We start from the raw sequence: 23,165 nt of genomic DNA on the forward strand, positions 1-23,165 counted from the left end.
TAAAATTAATTTATTTACCAAAATGCCGATAAACCTAAACATCCTAGAGAAATACGGTACATTCCTTAAACCTAATTTTGACAAGCTTCCATATATGTTTAGTAGAAGTATCTATTTTCCAAAATATTACGGAGTAAAATTCTTTTACTACGCTACGTATATCATTTCTATTCGCTCACGTGCTAGTCTAAAATCGATAGCATTTTCGAAAAAACATAAAATTTCAGCTTTCGCTTTACACATATTAAGCATAAATACCATGTCACTTGACCAACGTTGTAGCCAAATTACCATAGCAATTATCTTCACACAAATGTCCAGGATATAGATGCTCTAAATAGAGAACATGTAACAGTATAAATAAACTCTATAAAGCATTAACCAACAATTTCATACTCAACCCTCAATTTTATTCAGCTCATCCCTTACAATGTCAGAAATTGATCCTGCATTCATTCAACCCATTGAACAAAGGCCTAAACCCTTTACAATTGAAGCTGAAGGAATCCCAATCATTGATCTTTCTCCCATTACCTCAAACAATCACAACGAAAATGATCGTGGTGATATTAACGGACATTGGAGTTCTTATAGCTGAGATAGGCAATGCCTGTGAGAAATGGGGATTCTTCCAAGTGATCAACCATGGTGTGCCACTAGAGAAGCTTGAGAGACTTGAGGTCACAGGTAGGAAATTCTTCGCCTTACCTCAAGAGGAAAAGAGGAAGGTGGGTCAAGATGAGGGCAACCCAATCGGATACTATGATTCCAAGCATACCAGAAATGTTTAAGACTGGAAACAAGTCTTCGATTTTACTGCTAAAGACCCCTCCTATATTCCAGTTGATCCTGATGATCTTAAACCCACGCAGCTGATTAACTGCTGGCCACAATCTCCTCCTGAGTTCAAGGAGGATGCCCAAGAGTATGCAAGGGATTTGGAAAAACTCGCGTTTAAGCTGCTGGAGCTGATAGCCTTAAGCTTAGGCCTTGCAGCAGATAGGCTGAACGGCTATTTCAAGGATCATGCAAGCTTCGTGCGACTTAATTACTACCCGTCCTGCCCTTCTCCTCAACTGGTTCTTGGCCTTAATCGACACAAAGATGCAGGCGCCTTGACAATTCTGGCACAAGATGTCGTTGGTGGTTTACAAGTCCGACGGAAATCAGATGGTGAATGGGTCAGTGTTAGACCCAACCCTGGTGCTTTTATCGTTAATGTGGGTGACATTGTCCAGGTAAGCATTACCCCACTTTCGGGATATATGAGGCTGTAATATAAACTTGGGGTTCTCTACATGTACAACTAAAATTCAGAAGTTGGTGACAAACACTTTTAACATAGTATATAAAGGCCAATTTGAGCACTGTTTTTCTTAATTGTGTGTGTGTGTGTGTGTGTGTGTGTGTGTTGCAGGTTTGGAGCAATGATAAATATGAGAGTGTGGAGCATAGGGTGATGGTAAACTCAGAGAAGGAGAGGCTATCTATTCCATTCTTCTTCCACCCAGCACATTACATCATGGTAAAGCCTTTGGAAGAGACAATTGACGACGAAACCCCCCCCCCCAAGTATAATGAATATAATTGGGGAGTTTATTTCGCAACCAAAAGGAAAAATAATTTCAAGAAGCTACCAGTTGAGAACATCCAGGTCGCTCACTTCAAAATAGTCTAAGGTCTAACAGTGATAGTTAAACCTGGATGGAAGCAGAATTAAAGTTTACAGTAAATCATACCAGAAATATCTGTAAAATCAGGTAGAATTATCCTCTAGCCTTCGAGATATCTAATACTGTATTAGAGCATAATGTAGTCAGCTAAGAGCTATAAAGTGTTCAAGAATCATTTTGAGTTGTACTTTAGAATATGTATTCTATCTATATGTTAGGGTCAAGTGACCCTTTTAACTATCTCTTTACTTACCTCTCTACTCTAGCTTTGGGTCATGGACAAATGTACCTATCATATCAAAGACAAAGTCTGATGAAAGATGATCTTACAAGAATATTGCAAGACAGAGTGACTCTTCCTGTTTTAGTGGTGAATCATTACATTTTGGAGGGTATAAATTAGAAGTTTCAGAACAAAAGTCCTCAACTTTCAACTAAACTACTAATACCTCCGTCCAAAATTAGCTGTCACGTTCTTGAATAGATTTCATAATTAAGCAATTATATCAAGTATTGCGTTTGACATGAATAATGAGGTTTTGTCAATACTGCTTGCTGCTCACTATTCTATTAAGTATCGCGTTTGACACGAATAATAAGGTTTGTCAATACTACTTGCTGCTCACTATTCTATTAAGTATCTTGTTTGACATGAATAATGAGGTTTGTCAATACTCAATACTACTATCTGAATTGCTGCTCACTATTCTAAGGAACTATTTTGTATACCATCCCCTAATATCATATAGTACAGAATCAGATTTCAGCAAAAGTAGGTAGAAACATAACCTACATTTTGTTAGACCATAAACATAACCTACATGAGGTAGAGTAGGATGTTCAATAATATTTTTTCAAGAACATGACATTATAATCAGGAGGCTCATCATCTTGGAATTGAGATTTTCACCGTGCTAAAGGAAACAATGTATAAGATACATGTTTATCATACTTTGACACAAGAAAAATTTTGGTCTGATCAAGATAGCAAGTTACCATATAATGTTGCTTTTATTCTGGTAATGACTCTACTGACGCATCAGTAGCGGAATTTTGTGCTTCCAACAGTTGCATTTGACGCTCTGCATGTTCTCTTTCACAAGCACTAATCCCCATTATAATGTCCAGCATGGTGCCTGTCGTTCCAAAGAATACCAGTGGTGCAAGAGATTTCTTCTTTATTCCAACAGGAATCGCTACCAAAGCACCCAATACGGAAAAAACCCATGTTCCTAAGGCACTGCAAGGAAAACATAACTAATGAATATTGCATTTGAACAACTGATACATAATCAAGATGAAAATAGTAGGTACAACAAACACCACAGCTAAATATGTGAGACATGTCTTTCCAAATATCAAAGCCAAAATCAAGGTTGATCACTTAAAAGCTATTTATATAAGAGGTTCAGAGTAGCAAAAAGATCCTATGATATTACAAGCTGGAAATAGTGTTTTATTTAACTCGATTATCCCCCCAAGAACACATGAACGAAATGTGCAAATTGGCATCTGGTAACTCGATTATACCAGAGCTATACTTTTAGATTAGTTTAACAAATCTTAGTAATTTGTTTTGTACTATAGCGTAAAGCATAGTAGTACACAATCCTAACAGTTTCATAATCCTATATTCCTTTTTTGCTGCTATACAATTTGAAAGCAGTCTGTACTCTGTATAGTAAAAGTAACTTACTCAAAACCGTGCCTTTGATACTTCTAGTCTCAAGAATCTCAACATTGCACAGACAGCTATTTCCCCATTAACATCACCCACAAATTGAAACATTAATTTAAATAGAGTTGGTGCAACCAGGAAGCTACAAGAAAAAGAGATATCGATCACAAGGAGTTGCACAACATTAACTACCGTCTATGTTACCCAGATTTGGGTTTTGGCACTATACGTGAGGATAATTCAGCTATACACAACAGATTTCCATGTTTTTGGACCAAAATTAAGCATCATGTACTCGTGTGACCATACCCAAGTTCAAGAGTCAAAAACTCTGACATGGGTTCGTGAATCATTCAATATCATATAATCTGATTCAAGGTAAACTTACCACTGACATAAATAATTAGATTGTAGCACTTGTATTAACATAATGCAATAAAAAACCAGAAATTTCTTCTCTTTCCTTTCAATTTTTTTTTTCCTTTTAGTGGGGAGGGGGGATACTGGATGATTAAAATAGAAATATAATATAATTGTCTCAATTAAGCATGACAAACTGAATTAATGATCGATAACTTATCTCACAATCAGCAGAAAAATGCTTTAAAATAAGCAATTTGATCAATTAGGGGAAAGAAAAAAAAAAAAAAAAACCATGAAATGAAGACAGCAAAACCCCAAAAAAACAATGTCAAATTCCAACACATTACATTAAGTAGAAAATTCAGGGGATTGAAGGAAAGAGACAAACTTCGAAACAGAGCATTCCTCAAGATGCTTAACTTCTTCTTTTCCAGCCATTTTGATCTATTTTGCACCGATATATCAATTGTCTGTTTAATATTAAAAATTAATTGATCAATGAAATTGGTAAAATGGCCACATTGTAAATGAATAACAGAATTACAAGAATTTAACAGATGAGGAGAGAGGGGAAGGAAGAGGGGAGAACTTACTGAAATTGAACCGGAATTAGCAGAGTTAAGGTTCTTTCTTGGAAAGGGAAGAGAGTGAGAGAGAAGACGGGAAAGAAAAGAGAACCCGAGCGACGGTGACCAATTGTACGAGAATAGAGTCAACTTGTGAGATCAGTTTTGATTTCAAATCGGGTCCAGGTCTACTCAACTTACGTAAATTGTTGTAATTTGTGAATGAGCCGAGTTGAAGAGTATTGTAAGGTCCTGTTCACCTCACCTTAAAAAATAATACTCTCTCCGTCCCCTTTTGTTAGTCACTTAAGATGGAGAATGTGAAGTAATAAAAGTATATGAGAAAGTGATTAATACAAACCCTAGCCTCCTCTGTCTCTTCTCTCTCCTAAACTCTAGCCCCCATTGTTAATTTCGAAGGGGTTTCCATCATATTTTACCGGTGGAAAACCCTAATCTTTATTTCCTTTAATTAATTGAATAAAAAAATTATAACAATAATTATAGGAGTGCAAATGAAGAGAAAACTGCCAAATGTTGAATGAAAGTAGGACATCAAGATATGTATTCCAAACCTTCTAACAGACACAGGAACTAATGTGTAATTTGTCAAAAACTATAAATACGAGACAAATTAACAAGGACAAAACAAGGACAAAACCTAGGAATGAAGAGGCCTAGTAACATAGGGTGAGAATATTCTATAGCATAAGAAACATAAATGAAGAATGAACGAGACTATCTATTTTCTTTACCACACAATAAGTCATCAACAGAGTATGCCTTAAGGTGGCCAATCCCCTCAGTGGTTAACTTGTACTAGATTTAACCTCCATACCACAGAAAAAAACATATTTTAATCATTTAATGAGTCAATGGACAAACAACAATAAGGTTGGTAACTCGGATCCCAACTCAATCTATTAGACAAAAGAAGCAAATGAGGATGATCTACTGAAGATACACTCAAACAATTTATACTACTTAATCATTGCTTTAAACTATACAGCTAATTCATATAATCTGAATGCTAATCTGAAAAATCTAATCCAAAAACTTTAAACTCTTTAAACCCAAAATTACTTCAATCTTTCAAAATTTCAATTAGTTTAAACCAATTCAATTCATTACCTTCAACTCATTAAAACCCATTTAATCCCTTGCAAGCTTCTCTAGTATAATACCCTTCATTAAGATCGAATATAATACAAAACAAATTAAAACTTTAACCTCTAATTGCTAAAATACCCTACCTCAAGTCTTCGACAATCGGTCAAGAAAAAAACGACAATCGGTCAAGAAAAAAAAAAAAAAAAAGTCTTCAGCAATCGTAATTCGAAAATCTGGATTAGAATTTAGATTAAAAAAAAAACAAAACTTAATATAACAATAGACAATCTTAATTAGTAATTAATTTCAAAATATTCATCAAGCAATTGGAATAAGAAAAATTAAAAACCAAATATAAAAGTGTTACAACCAAGTGCTATATAAAACCAAAGTGTTACAAGAATGTTACTTATATATCTATTAACTTTACAACCTTGAAAGTGTTACCATTTGGTGTTACCTAATATAAGGTCACTTTTGTAGTATTAACATTTACAAGTTCACTTAGGCAAAAATTTATTACTTAGGCCTGTATGACTACTACTTCGCCTATTTTCTACATTTCTTATCAAATGAACTCATTCTTTTTTCAAAACATGTCAATATTACTTAGTTATAAGCGACTAAGGCTTGAAATCACATGAAAAAAGCAATTCAAGGGTTTTAGGACGCATTTTGATCCAAAAGGGCTCAAATAAGGCCTATATGACTACTAGGATGCCTATTTCCTACATTTCTTATCAAATGAACTCATTCTTTCTCATAACATGTCATTATTACTTAGTTATAGGCACCTAAGGCTTGAAATCACATGAAAAGAACAATTCAAGGGTTTTAGGACGCATTTTCATCCAAAATGGCTTAAATAAGGCCTATATGACTACTAGGATGCCTATTTCCTACAATTCTTATCAAATCAACTCATTCTCCCTCATAACATGTCAATTTTACTTAGTTATACGCGGCTAAGGCTTGAAATCACATGAAAAGAACAATTCATAGGACGCGTTTTGATCCAAAATGGCCCAAATAAGGCCTATATGACTGCTACTTCGCCTATTTTCTACATTTCTTATCAAATAAACTCATTCTTTCTCATGAAATGTCAATATTACTTAGTTATACGTTGCTAAGGCTTGAAATCACATGAAAAGAGCAATTCAAGGGTTTTAGGACGTATTTTGATCCTAAATGGCCCAAATAAGGCCTATATGACTACTATTAGCAGTGAAAGCATTACATACTTACGTTTTATGCACAAACAAGGAGCCAAATTGTAGATCACTAAAAGTATCGGCCATGTGCTGTGTTGGGTACTAAGAGTGCCAAATGGATTCATCCCGTCCGTGCACAACCCCAGCCTTAAATTTCTGACTTCATCACCAAATTTCCCAAACTTCATATCAATGTTCTTCCATTGCGGGGAGTCGGCTGGATGCTTCAGCATTCTATTTTTCTTTCTTCCCTCTGCATGCCACCTCAAGTTTTTTAGCGTCTTTTGGTGTTGAGAATAGACGCTTAAACCTTGGAATAATGGGAAGATACCACAACACCTTAGCAGGAGGTCCCTTCGTACCAGCATTGCAACTCATGCGCTTGTAGCGCGACTTCTTGCATCGTGGACACTCCTCCAATTGTTTATATTCATTTCGATAAAAAATACAATCATTAGGACATGCATGTATCTTCTTATACTCCAAACCAAATGGACACATGAGCTTCTTTGCATAATAGTAAGACTTAGGAATTTCATTCCCGTCAGGCAACATCTCACTTAACGCGGTCAACAAAGAAGTAAAACTATTGTCCGTCGACCCATGCTTCAACTTGATATTAAAAAGTGTTAGCACGGCTGATAGTTTGGAGTATTTTTTGCACCCAGGATACAAAGGCTCTTTAGAAGCCTCCGATAATGACTCAAACACGTCACCTTCAACACCACGCATCATCTCATCCACCCCTTCATCCTCGACCTCATCCACCCGATCATCCTCAAATCCATCCTCATCACCATTATCAATAATATATTCATTATTCCTGTATTTCTCGTCCACACGAATCTCATTGCTTCTATCATGCACATCATTCCCATCAACATCCCCACTGTACTCTCCTCCTTCACCGTGCTAAATCCACACATGATATTTAAGCCTAAACCTACGACAAATTACATGATCTCTAATGATTTCAACACTATTGACCACCTTCACATTATTACAATCAACACAAGGACAATAGAGGCAATCGACACCCATTCTGCGCTAATAAGATGAAGCCCTCTCGCAAAACTCTTGAACCCCATGAAAGAATTCTAATGTATCACGTCTACCATACATCCAACCACGATCCTTCTCCATTTAGTAAATTGTCTCTAAACATAGCAACATATTATGAATAATGTATAATTGCTACATATATTATATATGTAAATCAAATTCAAACACACACCATGCATATACCATTCATATAGTAAAAAAAAATGCATATATGCTTCCAAAGGGTCCTTATCACTCCAACCTAACCCATCCTTGAACGTCTAATCTCACTAGTTAATGTATGTCGACCTTCCAATTTTAAGGAAAATCCGGCAGCATTTCCCCCCAGTTCTCCAAGTACACGATGTAGATAATTACTTACCCACATATCTACCGAGAGAACATGGTGAGGAAATGGTAAGCCAAGATGTTCCTTAAAATCGAAAAAAAAGACATACATTCACCACCTAAGTGGGAGTAAACGTTCAAGAACAGTCACAACCGGGGACTATTCAAAACTTTCTCCTAAAGAGAAAGCCTTGAACGGGTATCTAGGCATATGATGATGCAAACATTTTATATATTGTTGTATTTATTTGTCATTAAACAATACAGAAGTTGTAATAGCATGAAAAAACTTTTATTAAATGGATAAAGAGAAAGAAATATAGCTTAGTAAAGTTTATACACTAGGCGAAAAAGGTAATTTGGCACCTGTTCAAACCCCCCTAAGGCACCGGTTTTGAACCGTTGGGGATTTGAGGGGTGCCAAATCCTCAAAATTTTGGCACCGGTTAACTGGTGCCAACTTCAAACGCGGGAATTTTTTTCTTTTTATTATCAACACTATTGGCACCGGTTTTAGTCAAAAACCGGTGCGAAAAACCTCACTTTAGGCATCAGTTTTTGACTAAAACCGATGCCAATAGTCTAAAAAAAATTTAAAAAACTTTTGGCACCGGTTCTGGTCAAAACCGGTGCCAAAAATACCCCAAAAAAATAAAAATAAAATAAAAATAATTTTTTTTGCATTTTTTTCACTTAAATTGCTATAGAAACATTAATATATATATATTACATATTTTCATTAAAAAGGCTATAATATTACAATTTTCGTCCAAAAAAAAATCAAAGCAAGGAACGAAAAATTATATATTTGTGCAATAAGAACAACAAACAACATAAACACCAATAACCCACATTTTTATACCACTGACATATGGTTAAAAAGACAGCTTTTTACCTTTCTATGAGAATCAAAGTCAAAAGACCAGAATTGTAAAGAGACAGAGATACGATAAAGAAAGCACCATATGAAGAAGATTAACTGGACATTCATATGAAGAGATTTTTTACTGTCAATACAAGCATTTTTAGGGGTTTAAACTTCTGCAAGCTCTTCACAACTGATATCTGTTGTTGATTCAGATTCCGAGTTCTGACAGTTCAGTTTTGAGCTATTAGAATCCACTTCTGATACTTCTGAATCTCCAAACTCAGACTGATTTCCATTCGATTTTCCGGCTTTATGGAAGCTCGACCTCGGATCTTCTTCAAGTCCTAGCATAAATTTCATACAAAATCCAACATTTTAGCATATAGTAACAACCACCAAATGAATTTTTTATTTTTTTTATTTATAAATGGATTAAAAATTAACCTTGTACTATATGATCATCATTGGAGAGTCTTTGAAATAAAACTTTGCCATTATGAACAGTGAAGATTTCAGTGCTTAAAGGCAATTGTTTTGCACAATATTTTGCAGTTGACATCCTACCCCTGAAATTAATTTACTGTTCACAGTAATCAGATAGAACCAATGACATATATAATATAATTTAAATACAGAAATTACTTATTCATATTTATATGTTTTTATTAAATTAGTCAAATTTTCTTACCCAATAGAACCAGGTTTTGTTATTCCAACAATTACAGCAGCAGCAGCACACCCTTTTGCTTCACTTACTAGACTTTTTCTTATTGATTTTCCTGTCAATATCTTCCCACTTATCTGTACCTAAAATTTATTCACATAAAATTTCATTCATTATATAAAAAAAAAATCCTATATATAGAAAAAAATTAATAAAAAACAGAGGAAAGTTACCTTCTTGATATCACATAAATTCTTGAAAATATCTAGATAATCATCCAGCTTGTTTCTTCTCCTTTGCTGCGTCATCTACAACATAGAGTATATTTCCTGATAATTTGAAAAAATTCCTTTTTGAATTTATTTTTTTAAATTTAAATAGTGTACCTGAGTTTCTGCAAACATGAAGAACAACAACATGATCAAGAGGCTCAGCAACCTTAACAATGGCCCAACCAAGAAATTGTTCATAGGGTGCTTTCTTATGCCCACCAAACACATGAAGGGGCTGGCTTATATTCCTCAGATCATAGTAATGAATATGATGGTCAGCAGAACCAACCTGCATAACAGAGATAATTTTAACAGTCTAAGAAATCATACAAGGGTACAATGTCCAGCATAACAAAAACATTAATTAATTTCAAGCAAATTTTTCACACAAAAGGAAGCCAAGTTATATCAGCTAGATGCTGATGCAGAAGAAACGAAAATGTACTTGTTGTTTCGGGGTTTTCTGATGTCCTGCGGGAGAGTTACAATTCCGAGACTGGAACCGGACGCCTGTACCTGCAAAACAAACGGATGCTCCGGATGATTGGAGATCCGCCTCCGACGGTCAAGTTAGTACTTGATTAAGGAGTAATTAATGCGGAAATAAAGGTAATTGGGTCTCTCTAGGTGAGAGTGTTTAATGTGCGTAATCCCCCTTAATGAGGATTAAGGGAGGTATTTATAACCTTGGGAAACGTGCCAATCCTAGGTTTAGGTTAACCTAGGGCTGATTGGGCTTCCCTTGGAAGTTGGGCCTAGGTGGCCGGTTTCTCCATTAGGCATGGAGGATGCCACGTGTCATGACATAATAGGTCCGGGGTGGACGAATAGGCGTGTGCCACGTGGCAAACCCTGACAGTTCCAACTGGGGGACACTTGACAGGACCTGATTGGCTCACATGGCGCATTCCGATTGGTGGGAGCAAAATCCCCTAATCATTTGCCCCTCACAGGTGGCACGTGACTGGTCACGTGTTACCTGTGACAGGTGTCGCACTGTGACAGGCGACGGCCTGCTACAGGTGTCACTCGGCGAAAGGCCGAGAGATTCTCCCGCCCAAATTTTGAATTTTGGAAGTGACCCTTCGACTTCTCACTTCGCCTATATAAGGGGGTGTTGACTTCAGTCATTTTCACATTTGAGAACTTTTTAGAGAGAACATTCGGACCCCTGAACTTGCTCTGACATTTCGGACCCTTTCTGCCTACCGCCTGCTCTGACAAGCCGACTACACAAGATTTCCAAAACACCGTCAACTTCACTCGTTCAGGTAACCGTCGGTTCTCTTACTCTTAATTTTTTCTTTATTTTATTCTTTTTTGAAATGGCACCACGGAAGCACACGACACGACCTAGGTTAGTGATCAGCCGGTCACCGGGGACGGCTGAATCTAGGACTAGGAGTGTCGCCTGCCCTTTTCCGGACCCATCTTTGCCCTTTATACAAACTCCGACTGTCTCTGTGTCTATGCAGAACATGATGGCCAGAACAAAAAGAACTGCTAGGATTTCGAACTCAGATGGCTCCTCCCACAGGGTGCCGATTAGTGAAACATCTGACCAGGCGCCAGATGTGGAAGTGAACCAAAGGGGTTTGAAAGCCGACAGTTCTGAGGGAGGAGTCAAAGTGACCCCTTCCAATTTTACAGTTGACAAGTCTACATTCTCTCCTGCTCCTTTTGAAGGAGAGGAGGCGGGCCCCTCGGGGAGAGGGGAGGAGTCGTCCTCTTCGGACTCGTCAGAGGACGAATCCGAGTCTAACTCTTCTGGTCATGCTTCTCTAAAGAGAAAAACAGCCGCCTACAAGAGGCGAGACTTTCTCACGCAGTTGAGAAGGGGGACAATTGGGCGGAGCCATCCGCCTCTTACCGAGAGCAGAATACCCCCTACTACTGCACTGTCCCACGGGGCCGGATCACGGCCATGCAAGAGAAAGTTGGGAGCTTTATTGCGAACCACACAATGGGCCCCGACTTTTTAGTTTTCGTGCCGGATCCAGAAGACACAGTTGTCTGGCCGGCTGGTACTAGTTATGATGGCGCCTGCTTTGGCTGCTACGAGGCGGCCATCTGGGCTGCGCTTCCCACTACATCCGGCTGTTCAGCGGATCTTGGATGGGTATGAGTTGGGGTTATGGCAGTTAGCCCCAAACTCCTGGGTCAACGTACTCGGCTATGTTGCCGGGTGCGAACTGCACGGGGTGGAGCCAAACTTCGAGGCTTTCGCCCACATGAACTACCTCAGCCGGACCCCTAAGGCAGGCGGTACCGGCTGGTATCAATTGACGAGCCACAGAGGCTACCTCATGACAAGAGGTAAAGCAAACAAGTGGAAGGATTGGCGAAACACCTTCCTTATCATTGAAAGTTCAGACACAGAGCTGAACAAGCGCTTCAACAAGTGGAACAGGAATCCGCCTCTTCTTGCAGGCGGCCGCAACATGCCGCCTGTTCCCCCCAAAGCCAAGAAAGAGATCCTGGATAAAGGACTCTTTAAAGTAGAGTCGAGGGTCGACTCTACTACAGGGGTACGAGAGCAAGTACCCCTGTACTGCGTCCCGAGCTTCAAATGGCTCTATGACGAGTACTTTCTGGCCGCCTGTGGCCTTAGCAGTCGGTGTTCAAGAGGTAGCCGACCTGTCGAATACTCTGTTTTTACATGCATTACTGTTATGACTTTTTATTAACTTTGCTATTTGTTTTTGCAGCGGACGCCATGAGCAAAATTACCGCCTCCAAGACTGCGGCGGCCATGTTGCGGGCCTCCATCATGCAACAGTCCTCAACCGACTCCCCCAACAAGGGGGCGCCCTTGGTGAGCTTCGAACTTTTCACTCTCTTTTTGGAGTTGGGTTTATGCATATACTGACCGAGTGTTTTTTTTTTTTTTAGTCGGGCACTCCAAGAGCCTCTTCTTCCCAACAACCGGACTCCAAGACCCGTAGGACAACTGTTGCGAGCTCTCCTGGTTCTGCCAGGAAACATGCGGTGGCTGAGAAACAGCCGTCCATTCCTTCTAAAACTCCAATCGGGCCGCCTAGAAGTATGAAGTTGTCTTTGTGAATTTAGACTTGCTCCCTTCTTTACTAGGTCTAACTCGTTTGTTTATAATTGATGCGGCCGGCCCTCAGGAGCCGGACTTGGTCGAGGTGGCCAAGTCTATGATCAAAGTCGTTCCTCCAGCTGAAAGGGAGGCGGTCAGGGGTGTCGGCACCCTTGACCTAGACGGGATTGCAGGGGTCCTTGCTGAGGTATACTTAGCATATTTTTGGTTATTTGAATTCCAGGACGCCTGTTTTTTGTTTGGAAACTGACGCCCGTTCCCTTTTACTTAGGCCCTGCTCCGAGTGAACGGCCTTCGCAAGCCGCTTGACAGGAAGAACAAAGAGGTAAAGGCTGCAAAAACTATGGTCGCCTCTGACTGTGATAAGGCAATGTTTCAAATTGCCCAAAATGAGATTTTGACAATTGATATTCTTTATTATCAGGCGCAGGCTACTTCTGCTATCCGGGCTCAGTTAGAGGCGGCCCAGAAGAAAAATAGTGAGCTGGAGGCGACCATCAACAATCTCAAGGCCGAGCTGAGACCTCTTCGCCAAAAAATGTCCTCATATGACACCTTGGAGAAATCCTTGGCGCACGTTAAGGAACGCCTGGTGACCCAGGAGAAGAGTCTTACTCAGGAGCTCTCGGCAAAGGCCGAGCAAGAAAAGAAGGAGCTGGTCCGAGAGATGATGGAAGACTCTGCTCAGATCTAGCGCCTGACCTGGGGCCGCCTCTTCCCCAATGCCGACTTTTCCTCCTGGGAAAAAACGTACCGCCAGTGCTCTGATAGATATAATCAAGAGATCCTGGCGGCTGCTGAGGACGAGGCGTTGGAGGAGGAGGAGCCGGTAGTGGCGCTTGTGCCGCTTGGGGGTGATGCATCGAAGAAGGATGCAGCTGAAGCCGAGTCCAGCAAAAAGAGTGCTGACCAGGCGGCAGCTGCTACTATTGAAGATCTGCCCCCTTCTTAAGCTTAATGTCTTCTTTTTACGGCCTGCGTGCCGTTTGTTTCTATTTACCCGGCCAGGGGGCCGGGGTTCTGAATATTTTGCCGGTCTTCATGATCGGCTTCCTTTTGTTATCTTTTACCCGGCCAAGGGGTCGGGGGTATGAATGTTTATGCCAGTCCTTCGAATTTGTTTCGTTTTGAATCTGTTAAAATTTGTTAAGTATCGAAACTCTGATATCAAATTGCATACTTATACCGACTGTTTTGCATGGCCGATAGTTGTGGACAGGTACAAGGTAGTTAATCACACCACCTATGCCCCTGGACGACTGGTTGTCTGTTTCCAGGCTAAGCGATCAGTCGGCCACTTTAAAGACTGGATCCCCTTTATCCAAGTAGGAAGGTGGTTTCCTACCTGCCTTGCTTTTTTTTTTTTTTTTTTGTTTTTTTTTAAGCTAGAGACTCTAGTCGGTCCAGGCCGACTATTTCCCGCCACATTTAGCCTAGTGTGAACACCTTTTTAGTCTCATACTAAATTTTTAAGGAGTGACCAAGTAAACATGATTGTTACCTAGTCGCCGGGTAACTGAGTAGTAGAGGTTTCAAGCGGTGGGTACCGGTTGCTCCCCTTTATTTGCCAATGTTTGTTGGCTATTAACTCATAAGATACCGACTGTTCTTATCCCAAGTAGTTCAATCGGTTGGTTGACACGGATGGTTACTGCAAACACTTGTTTGACCTGATTAGTCAGTTAAGTGAAGGGTAGCCTTGTCCGGGAAACGGCTACGTGGTTGTCTTGGTTAGACAGTCGTATAGGTGCCGTGTAATGATTTTATGCAACAATGTTCCACCTAAAAGGGAGCTGCTCTCTGCGACGAATTTCATCCGGATAGATGCCGTCGGACGCCTGCTATAATGTTGGGACAGGTCGAATTGAACTTATATTTGGATCAGTTGGCTTGGCGCCTGGTCTGATCATTTTAGCTATGAGCCTTTGATAGTTCTTGGTGAACTGTGTTATGGGAGAGTAGCCGGTTGTATGAAACAAGCGGCGTGCCCCTCTTAAGTAAGAATGAAAAATAAACATGGAGAGTAGCCGACTGTTTGTCAGTTGGCATGCCCCTCTTAGGTAAGAATGAAAATTAAACATGGAGAGTAGCCGACTGTTTGTCAGTAGGCATTCCCCTCTTAGGTAAGAATGAAAATTAAACATGGAGAGTAGCCGACTGTTTGTCAGTAGGCATGCCCCTCTTAGTACAAAATTGAATGAAACATCAAACTTTTATTAAGTAGCCCTCGACTATTTACATTATTCAAAAGAAATATTTCTTAAGATTATCTACATTCCAGGTTCGAGGCAATGGTTGGCCGTCTGGTGTTTCCAGACGGTAGGTACCGTCCCTGACCTCCTCATAGATTCGGTAGGGTCCTTCCCAGTTGGGAGTTAATTTGCCAGACTCATTAGCCCTACCAACTGCTTCCATTTTTCTAAGTACAAAGTCCCCCATTTTGAGTGGATGCCTGTGTACTTTTTTGTTGTATGATCTAGTCATTCTCAGGCGGTAAATTTCATGGCGCAAGACAGCATTGCCCCTCCTTTCTGGGAGTGAGTCTAATGCCAGGCGCATGGCTTCCCAGTTTGCCTCTTCGTCATATAGCATTACTCGAAGAGTCGGCTCGTAGTGTTCAATTGGAAGAACAGCTTCCGCACCATAAGTTAGGAGGAATGGAGTTTCTCCAGTCGCCCCTTTTTCAGTCGTCCTAATGGCCCAGAGAACATGTGGTAATTCATCCGCCCATAGGTCGCCCGCTCGTTCAATCTTTTTCTTGAGACCATCTGAGATGATTTTATGAAAGGCTTCTACCTGGCCGTTTGCTTGTGGACGGCCGACTGATGCAAAGTGGTGTGCAATTCCTTGGTCACCCAACCAGCTTTTGAGAACAGGCGTCTCAAATTAGGGACCATTATCAAAAACCATAGACATGGGAACCCCGAACCGAGTGATGACATTTTTCCAGATGAATGAAATTACATCCTTCGTCTTGATTCCCTTTACAGCCTCCGCCTCCACCCATTTAGTGAAGTAGTCGACTGCAACAAGTATGTACCTCCTTCCGCCTGTCCATTGCATGATCAGAGACCTGCCGCCTTGTCCGTTGAGCAAGCGACCTTTCAGCAAGAAGAACAGCGCTTAACGCATGATCAGAGACGGCCAGGTACATGTAGAGTACTTCTTTGGGCAAAGGGCTGACCAGCCTCGGCAAGGAATGCAAGTGAACTTTCAATTTCTGGAAGGCCGCCTCAGCATCCGGCCCCCATTCAAACCTTGCCTTCTTCTTAATGGCTTGGAAGAAGTATAAGCATTTGTCGCCTGATCGGCTTAGAAATCTTCCCAAGGCCGCCAGACAACCTGTTAACTTCTGAACCTCTCGGACGGTACGAGGCGACTGCATGTCGATGACCAACTGCACCTTCTCAGGGTTCGCCTCTATTCCTCTCTGATTGATAAGGAATCCGAGAAATTTCCCAGACTCAACTTCAAATACACATTTCTTGGGATTGAGCATGACATGGTGCTGCCTGAGTGTGGCGAAAGTTTCTCGGAGGTCCGACAGATGATCTATCTGAAGCTTAGACTTGACAATCATATCATCAATGTATGCCTCGACGTTTCTCCCAATCTGATAAAAAAACACAGTGTTTATCATTCGCTAGAAGGTGGCCGGGGCATTCTAAAGACCGAACGGCATGACCGTGTAACAGTATAACCCTTGATCATTGACGAAGGTCGTCTTCTCCTAATCTTTCTTCCATAAAGGAATTTGATGGAAACCAGAGTAGGCGTCCATAAAGCTCATCAAAGCATGGCCGGCTGTTGAGTCGACCATGTTATCAATTTTAGGCAGAGGGTAACTGTCTTTGGGGCATGCCTTGTTTAAGTCTGTGTAGTCTACACACATTCGCCAGGTGCCATTCGGCTTTTTAACGAGCACCACATTTGCAACCCAGTCTGGGAAGTAACATTGCCGAATGAACCCTGCATCAAGTAATTTTTTAACTTCGACGGCTGCCGCCTGACTTCTTTCTTCGCCATGGTTCCGTTTCTTCTGCCTTACCGGCTTCTTTTTCGGATCCACAGCCAGTTTATGTACCGCCAGGTCAGGACTAATGTCTGGCATTTCGTGGACTTCGAATGCAAAGATGTCCTTGTATTCTTTTAATAGTTTGTGAAAATCGTCACCCAGGACTCTCAGAGCAGTCGTCCCAACTTTGACTGTTCGCTCAGGACGTGAGTCGTCTAAGATCGAGTCCGTATGCTCACCAGCCGGCTGAGGGCGGAATTCATCCGACCGCTCCTCTGCCAATGATTGCTATTTTCTGTCTTTTCTTGCGGCCCCCGTCTGGCTGCCTTTCTCTTCTTGCCGCCTGCTTCTTGAACAGGCGCACTCTCCTTGTCATTGTCAAGGTCTGTTTTTCCACCACTTGACCCAGCGGCCATGACAGTGGGCTTGATATCCGAGAGATAGCACTCTCGGGCCATCCTCTGATCTCTCCTTAGGGACCCGACTGTTCCATTATCCCTCTCAAACTTGAGCAACATAAGAGATGGGATTATAACAACCTTGGAATTATTCAGGGTTGGTTGTCCCAGAATCATGTTGTAGGCCGAGAGTTCTTCTACTACCAGGAACCGGACTACCATGTGTCGTCCTTCCCCTTTTTCACCCAGGCGGATGGGTAAATCCACTCGTCCCATTGGGTGGACGACTCCTCCTCCAAACCCTACTAAAGGGTGGGATGCCGGATGTATGCAATCAGTCTGATATTTTAGTTTTGACAGACATTTGCTACTGATAAGATCTGAAGAGCTTCCAGTATCTATAAGGATTCGGCCGACTCTCTGGTTGGCCACTTTACATTCAATAACGATAGGGTCGTCATGCGACCCCCTTACCCCTCCTAGATCTTCTTCAGTGATGACAATCTCAGGAAATGAATATTTGGGGGGCCGTTGTTGGTGAACGGAATTTACATCTAGCCGCCTGATATTGTCTTTGTTGCCCCTAATAGTGGGACCGCCTCCTGCGAAACCGCCTGCAATGGTGTAGACGACTGCATCATCTGTATTAGAGTTGTCGGCCTGTTGACTCTTTTTGGCCGACTGCTTTTTCGAGGAAGTGTTCCCAGTAGATTTCTTGACATAAGAGTCAAGATCGCCTTGCTCGGCCAGGCGGTCCAGATACCGCATGAGACTGATGCATTCGTTGGTGTGATGACCAACATCTTCATGATAATCACAGAATTTTTCTTGGTTCCGGTTGCTTGCAGAACCCTTCATGGGGACCGGCTTCTCAATTGAGATCCGTCCCTTGATTTCCTTTAGGATAGCTTGGCTATCCTTGTTAAACGCATACTTTGGGGAGTATGGTTTGAATTCTTTTTTCTTCTTCTGGGCCGGCTGTTTAGAGGAATCAGCCGCCCAGACCTCTTTTCTTTTCTTTTCATCTTTGTTCGACAACTGTTTCTGTCGCCCTTCTTTTTTGTCGAACCTTTTCCCGTCCGACTGTTTTGTACTACAAAAGATCAGTCGCCTGTATATAGGCTTCCGCTTCAATTAAGGCCTCTTGAAGAGTCGCCACCCTCTTTCGGACCAAATCAAATTTGAATGTCGATCCGTCTTTGAGGCCTCTGAAAAAGTCAGTATAGGCTACCTCATCCGGTAACCCTTGAATCTGTATTCTCATCAGGTTAAACCGCCTGATGTAAGAACGAAGCCCCTCCTTCTCGCCCTGCTGAATCGTTCCTAAATCAAGGGTCGTCTTTTTCGCAGGTATGTTCATGGCAAAGTTGGAGGTGAATAAGTAAGCAAGCGTCCTGAAGTTATTCACACAACCAGTCGGCAGTTTGCCGAACCATTGTTGTGCGATTCCTTTGAGATTCGCTGGGAAACACTTGCACCAAGTGGGATCATCCAACCCTTGAAGGTACATCAGGTTGGTGAATGCCATCAAATGGTCTTCTGGGTTAGTAGTGCCGTCATAGGCGCCTACTAATACATTTTTTACTTTGGCCGGCTGAGCGGCTTCAGCAATTTCCTTGGAGAAGGCCGACGGCTGTTCCCCAAGTCTAAGCAACCGTAGCTGCCAGTCCATAGGTTGGACATTATTTGCTGCATGCCCACCAAACAGAGGTGGCTGCAAAAAATATTGTTGTTGCGGTACAAATGGTAAGTTTGGTACCGCCTGGTCACTATGAAAGCCGGACTGACGGGAGGTGCCGCCTGACTGACTCTCATGATACGACTGAGTATACTTCATCGAGGTATTGCGTAGACTGTCTTGGAAATCTGAAGTAGAGGCCGACTCTGACAATCGGTCATTCTTCTTCTGTTCTAGCAATAACCGAGCATCTGTGTATGTTTTCTTCGACCCGTTCGCCTGAATATGACGAACAGGTTTCCTCTTTCCTGGAGTAGGAAAGCGGTACTTTGTGAAATCAAGGGCAGACGGCTCCCACTTCCTAGAGTTAGGATGAGGGGTCGCCTCTCGCCCTTGAACTGGCTTCCTCTTCCCTGAAGTGGAAGGTTTCTTAGCCGACTGCTCCTTGGCCAGAGCAGGCTTCTTGTTGAGCAACTCTTGAATCTCTCCCTTGAAGCCCCTCATGAAGGTCATGAGTTCGTTTCTTGTAATGGGAGCATACCCATCAGCCGGCTGCTGCTGAACAGACGGTGCGCCGGCTGGATCACTGAGTCCAGTTTGAAGATGTTCTTGTTCCCTCCTTTCGGTATGACGGGTGCGTCGGGCCCTTAGGGTCCCGTCTGAAGCTGTGTGAGCTTCAACTTCAAATTCTTCCTCAGTATCATGGTCCGACTGAACTTGAGGGTCGTCTAGGGGACGCCTCTCTTCAGGAGTCGGTACAGACGTGGATGCCATCTCAGAAGTACTCTCCCCATAGACGGCGCCAAAATGTTTCGGGGTTTTCTGATGTCCTGCGGGAGAGTTACAATTCCGAGACTGGAACCGGACGCCTGTACCTGCAAAACAAACGGATGCTCCGGATGATTGGAGATCCGCCTCCGACAGTCAAGTTAGTACTTGATTAAGGAGTAATTAATGCGGAAATAAAGGTGATTGGGTCTCTCTAGGTGAGAGTGTTTAATGTGCATAATCCCCCTTAATGAGGATTAAGGGAGGTATTTATAACCTTGGGAAACGTGTCAATTCTAGGTTTAGGTTAACCTAGGGCTGATTGGGCTTCCCTTGGAAGTTGGGCCTAGGTGGCCGGTTTCTCCATTAGGCATGGAGGATGCCACGTGTCATGACATAATAGGTCCGGGGTGGACGAATAGGCGTGTGCCACGTGGCAAACCCTGACAGTTCCAACTGGGGGACACTTGGCAGGACCTGATTGGCCCACATGGCGCATTCCGATTGGTGGGAGCAAAATCCCCTAATCACTTGTAACTATTTTAGTTAGCAGAATTCTTATTGCACAGCAGTAAAATTGCAAAAGAGCAAACACAATTAACATTTCCCTGAACGCTAAAACATCGAAAGATGAGTAGCACAGCCCGTACAGTTGCTTATTAACTAAATCGTCATCCCAAATATTTTTCCTTTCATGTGCATAACAAAAAGCTACTTGCCTCTCGATCAGACAAGTTAGGAAAGAGTCTTCATATCTGAAAACTTTCACCAGATCTTACAGCATCACTGTATGAAGTCTAATAAACACAAAATATCACCTATTTGAAACTAAATCAAGATAACTGATAACCCAACGAAATTCTCACAGTATTTTAGGGTGGTCGAACAGGTGGGTAGTATTTTTACTTGCACGCAATGAAAAATGAACATATTCAGCAATTCAATCTCCAAATCAACATTCAACTGCACTGCTTTTCAAATTATGAAACCAAAATCGTAATTCATAATTTTAAAGGAAATTTCAGTGATGCAAATCATGCAATGTCAAATGTACTACTACGTAATAAACAATAGTAGTGCTTGAGATGTACCTGCAAAAGACTTTGCTGCCTCCTTTGAGACTATAACCAAAAGAGAACAAAGTTCTTTCACGTCCTGCGGTTGAATGACACCAACTAGCGGAGACCTTAGGACACACAAAAGCATAAATGAGCAACCTGTAGTTCTTCAAATAGAAGGCTGGAAATTGCACAAAGTGACAATGCACGGAGCATTGCTGCAACAGCGCACTGCATCAGGAATACCTATATGTGATTTTTGAAGCAGCTTGGGAACTGGTCCCACGAGTAGTAGGTGGTTCGGATGGAAGAGTTGGAGGGACAGATTTCACATGATTTCCCTGAAAGAAAGAGAAGAAAGTACATTTTAATCACAAAGACAGGTAAAAAAAAAAAGAAAATGTATCAAAAAGGCATCCTGATGCCTAATCTGTGGTTGAAATGCATGTGAAATGCATCTGTTTAGGTCAAAAAAATGACATGCTTAGACATACTAATGTTGAGACTGTCAATCATATGCATAAAATCAATTTTCTGATTTGTATTAACTATAATAAATGAGTCATTTAGAGAACACAAGCAAAAGTATGTCAAACAATCCTTCAATTTAAACTGTATTTTTTTTTTCCCTGTACATTAAAGAACTAGCAGGTAAAATTTTAAAATTATTAGGCCAACTACATTAGCATGGTGACAATGGTAAGGATACCTGCGTATAATGTGCATTACGATAAAAAGGCTGATTATTATACATGCCAATGAAGAGTTCTTGACTTCTCCTCTATCTTGATCCTGGAGAGTTACCATAGCCAAATGGCCCTTTAAGTTATTTTTCAATATGTCAATATAAAATAACAAAAGGACAAAACCAATAATTAGATCCAGTAAAAAATTGAGACTGCATCTCTAAAAAGCAAAATATTCATGATAACACACCTGAGCAACAGATACGAAAACGTTGCATAAACAGATATCTAATCAATGATAATAACCACAAGGATTTCAAAATTTACCAGAACAATCTTTGAACTAATTCCAATAGAGGTTCCTACGATTATATATCCACAACAACATTTATATATTTAATATCCATTAAAACCTCACTCGTGAAAATTCTTATCCCTTGAGACACAGAAAACACAATAAAACCAGAATAAATTAATCCACAATAATTCTTTGACTTTGTCTTCAGAGAGCACACCTTATTCATTCGGGATCCATGCGGACTACTTGCAATCTTAGGTCTGAATGCATTAGGATTGCGCTCCAGGGTTGCTCCAATTGCTTCTTGCCTTGCAGGCTCATGATCCACATTATTGTGACAATTTATGCAGTTGCATCCATCACAATAAATCCCAGAGGCAAAGCATTCACAGTACCTAAACACACATTTTAGTATGTGATATGTTTTAATAGTTCTACAAAAACATACATGCTACACCCTTAATATTAAGTTTTGTTATAATCTAAGAATTTGCGAACCCTAAGCTTAAAGCACTGATAATTAAATTAGATTAGATCAAATATAAACCCTAGATTGTGAAATTGATGTGATGATAACAACAACAAACAACTTACCTTAGAAGCTGCTTCAATGGGGATACAAGAATTAGATTCAACGGAGAACGCTTCAATGGAGAACATTGAGTGCGCTTCAATGAAATAACTCAGAGACTTAGGAAATAGGAATGGAGGCCTTTAATGGAGAAGGAGATCGAAGGAGAGAGACGGAGTGTTAGGAAAGCTCATAAGCCCCCTTCGATGGAGAAATTCGAGTACGCTACAATGGAGGAGAGAGAGAGGCAGATCAGATGAGAACGAAGAGGAAAGAGCAAGGAAATGAAGAAAAAGACGCGCCTTAAACCGGGTTTTTTTTTAAATGGCACCGGTTCAAACCGGTGCTAATTACTATAGTTGGCACCGGTTTAAGGCGAACCGGTGCCAACTCTATTGCTTTCTTTGTTTTGTTTTTTTTTTAAAGGTTGACACCGGTTTGAACCGGTGCTAATTAAATGAGTTGGCACCGGTTTTGGTTGGAACCAGTGCCAACTTCCTATTTTCCAATCCCGCCCATTTCTTTTGGCACCGGTTTTCAAGAACCGGTGCTAAAGGGGGGGTGCCTATTTGATTTTTTCTACTAGTGATAATTCATACTAATATAGCAAGTACAATGGATGTTGTTTCGGGGTTTTTGGAGTCCCTCTGGATAGTTACAATTCCAAGATTGGATGTCGACCGTCTGTACCTGCAAAACCACGAAAACTCCGATTGGGTGGAGTTCCGCCTCCGACGGTGAAGTTAGTATGTGTACGGACGGAGTTAAAAGTGCGAAATGTAAAGAGTTTCTCTCGAATTCCGAGAGAGAATATCTGCAATTAATATTGCTC

General features: G+C 41.2%; 2 protein-coding genes and 1 pseudogene across 4 annotated transcripts; 1 reads left to right on the top strand and 2 right to left on the bottom strand.

Annotated features, from left to right (window-relative positions):
* Positions 1-373: 373 nt before the first annotated feature.
* On the top strand, positions 374-1,713 carry LOC110699458 (annotated as a pseudogene).
* A 556-nt stretch (positions 1,714-2,269) lies between these two features.
* On the bottom strand, positions 2,270-4,454 carry LOC110699459. The gene is made up of 3 exons (XM_021876961.1): positions 4,308-4,454; positions 4,103-4,184; positions 2,270-2,913 (listed from the first exon to the last, which is right to left on the bottom strand). The coding sequence occupies exons 2-3, from the start codon at positions 4,150-4,152 to the stop codon at positions 2,685-2,687; spliced, it is 279 nt and encodes a 92-aa protein (XP_021732653.1). The 5' UTR covers positions 4,153-4,184; positions 4,308-4,454; the 3' UTR covers positions 2,270-2,684.
* A 4,373-nt stretch (positions 4,455-8,827) lies between these two features.
* On the bottom strand, positions 8,828-22,705 carry LOC110699276. 3 transcript variants are annotated; one of them, XM_021876774.1, is made up of 10 exons: positions 22,357-22,705; positions 21,980-22,157; positions 21,488-21,570; positions 21,025-21,119; positions 20,812-20,906; positions 9,912-10,086; positions 9,759-9,833; positions 9,550-9,668; positions 9,306-9,427; positions 8,828-9,205 (listed from the first exon to the last, which is right to left on the bottom strand). In XM_021876774.1, the coding sequence occupies exons 6-10, from the start codon at positions 10,023-10,025 to the stop codon at positions 9,027-9,029; spliced, it is 609 nt and encodes a 202-aa protein (XP_021732466.1). In that variant the 5' UTR covers positions 10,026-10,086; positions 20,812-20,906; positions 21,025-21,119; positions 21,488-21,570; positions 21,980-22,157; positions 22,357-22,705; the 3' UTR covers positions 8,828-9,026. The 3 variants fall into 3 exon arrangements, with proteins under 3 accessions (XP_021732466.1, XP_021732467.1, XP_021732468.1); XM_021876775.1 differs by lacking the exon at positions 21,488-21,570; XM_021876776.1 differs by lacking the exons at positions 20,812-20,906; positions 21,025-21,119; positions 21,488-21,570; positions 21,980-22,157; positions 22,357-22,705 and adding an exon at positions 10,243-10,302.
* Between the last annotated feature and the right edge of the window lie 460 nt (positions 22,706-23,165).

The sequence above is a fragment of the Chenopodium quinoa genome, unplaced genomic scaffold (genome assembly GCF_001683475.1).
Source record: "Chenopodium quinoa cultivar QQ74 unplaced genomic scaffold, ASM168347v1, whole genome shotgun sequence".
NCBI lineage: Eukaryota > Viridiplantae > Streptophyta > Magnoliopsida > Caryophyllales > Amaranthaceae > Chenopodium > Chenopodium quinoa.